This window comes from Octopus bimaculoides, chromosome 4 (genome assembly GCF_046866305.1).
Source record: "Octopus bimaculoides isolate indiv1 chromosome 4, ASM4686630v1, whole genome shotgun sequence".
Classification (NCBI taxonomy): Eukaryota; Metazoa; Mollusca; class Cephalopoda; order Octopoda; family Octopodidae; genus Octopus; species Octopus bimaculoides.
This window is the reverse complement of record NC_142931.1, coordinates 1174767-1177266: the sequence shown is the minus strand read 5'-3', so window position 1 is coordinate 1177266 and position 2500 is coordinate 1174767. Positions and strand designations below refer to the sequence as shown.

Below are 2500 nucleotides of genomic sequence, written 5' to 3'. Positions count from 1 at the left end.
TTCTGTTTAATACAAGATGATATATTGTAAGCATTGTATAAAATAGGTCGTTAATATCACTTGATATGAATTGTGAATTTTTTTTTATAGGATATCGATGTTGTTAGTATACCTGACCACAGTGTATTAAAGCGACAAGAGCTGTTGCCTGGTACTGCTTATAAATTCCGTGTTGCTGGAATAAATGCTTGTGGACGAGGTCCTTTCAGTGAAGTATCTGCTTTCAAAACTTGTCTACCTGGATTCCCTGGAGCACCATCAGCTATTAAAATAAGTAAGGTATGTGCAGACTGCTCTCTATTCAAACACCCCTCATTTTGAGGACATAATACAACATATTTTTAAACCTTTAATGATGTTTATTGACATACTTAATCTTATTTTGTGTGTAAGAGAGAGTGCGATGGGGTCAAGTGAAATATTATTTTGGTGTTTTCAAATTCTTTGTTTCAGAGTTCCGAAGGTGCCCATCTGTCCTGGGAACCACCACAGAACACAGCTGGTAAAATTACTGAATACTCTGTGTATCTTGCTGTGAGAAATGCAGCAGCTGCTCAAGTTGACCAGAAACCTGGGTCACCAGCTCAGTTGGCCTTTGTTCGAGTCTACTGTGGTCCGAGTCCCTCGTGTGTTGTTACTACAGCCAGCCTGGCCTCTGCTCACATTGACTACACTACCAAACCTGCCATTATATTCCGAATTGCTGCCAGAAATGAGAAAGGTTATGGTCCAGCTACCCAGGTCAGGTGGCTACAAGGTCAGTATCAAAAAATATGTTCAGTTGTGGTTCTATTGATTTGTGAGATGGGAGGCAAGGCTTGCATTTGGCAAAGACAATTGGATTATCTTCTTCTATAGCACAGGGTCAACCAAAGCTTTGTGAATGCATATGATAGGCAAAATTTGAGAGAAAAAAAACTTGTGTTTGTGCATATACACACACACACACACATACAAAGGCAATGAAGCCAGACTTCAAAGCCACTGTCAGCTTTTCTTTGTAAAAGTAAATATGTATTCTTCTAAAAAGTATTCTGTTTAGTTGTTTTTATCTATAACTTGACATAAAACCATTTATTAGAAATGTAGCTTCATTGTCTGTGTATTTCTCGGGTGTCTGATACATAGCTTACAGACCTCAGTCATCTCATGCTTATTTTAAAAGATGGTTGTGCAAGAGAGATAGTGATTAAATAATTCTAAGTTTTTGTCGACTTGTTTTGTGAACTGTGAAAGGGTACCAGGCATTCTTTGATCTTCAGTAGCTTCTCAAGTTTTGAAAGTTTTTTTTTTTTTTTTTTTCCTATGAAATTCTTCAGCATTTTAGTCAGATGAGAAAATTAGATTACAAAATGTTTTCTCATTTAATATTATAGTAAAACACTTTACTTCATTCAATATTGTTCACTTTTTGTTTTATTTCTTTGGTCTCTTGTGATAATTGGTGAAAGAAGAAACTTATTATTAATGCTGGTTGTTTTTTGTTTTTGTAATTTTTCTGCAGATGCTGGTCAAAGTCCTGCTGCTGCTGCCAACAAAGTGACAATAAAACGGCCTCTAGCAGCTGGAGACATGTAATTATTATACTATTTCACTCTATTTTCTTCTAAACTAAGTCAGGATTGGGAAATTACTAATGTCTAATGATAGCAACACAATACTTTGCAGACAGATATAGCCTTGATTTATCTCTCACATCAAGTGTTATACATTAAATGTACTCTATTTGGGGTACCACATTCAGTGGTCTCCAGTTAATGTTTCACAATGTATCGCATCTCCTGTAACTTATCCTGTGTACATTTATAGTACCTCGCCAAGTGTATGATATAAAATGTACCACACTTAGTATACCACACCTGGTGCACTGCAACTATTGTACCATATCTAGTCTTACACTTAGTACACCCCAGCTAGTTTAACACATCTAATATACCATATCTCATGTCCTGAGAAGGTGCAGAAAGATATTGATTTTTACATCACAAATTTACAAATATGCATTGAGACATCATGTATGTGCATGTATATATACATATCAAAAGGATGTGTTATAACACTATTCCACATATACAAAAACAGCCATACCAACAATCCAACATTTCCATCATCAGCTGCCCGACAGATATCATTATGGTTTCGACACCTGGGCAGTACCAGTGGTGTCAACAGCACCAAAAGAAGTGCTGTTTGGGAACAAACATAACAAAACACACAACTTTAAAATTAAACTAAAATAAGAAACACATGGCACTTGTGCCGGTGGCATGTGAACAAAACATTTGAGCAAGGTCGTTGCCAGTGCCACTGGACTGGCTCCCATGCAGGTGGCACGTAAAAACACCATTTGAGCATGGCCATTGCCAGTACTGCCTATGCTGGTGGCATGTAAAAGCACCCACTACACTCTCGGAGTGGTTGGCCTTAGGAAGGGCATCCAGCTGTAGAAACTCTGTCAGATCAGATTGGAGCCTAGTGCAGCCATCCAGTTCACCAGCCC

The 2500-nt window shown here is 37.8% G+C and overlaps 1 protein-coding gene across 1 annotated transcript in view; it reads left to right on the top strand.

Annotated features, from left to right (window-relative positions):
- LOC106873592 (host cell factor 2) overlaps positions 1-2500 on the top strand; it is a 73682-nt gene that overhangs the window by 68815 nt on the left and 2367 nt on the right. The window contains exons 17-19 of the mRNA XM_089350137.1: positions 91-279; positions 454-757; positions 1505-1574. Coding sequence (XP_089206263.1) covers positions 91-279; positions 454-757; positions 1505-1574 — 563 coding nt within the window. The remainder of the gene's footprint in view (positions 1-90; positions 280-453; positions 758-1504; positions 1575-2500) is intronic.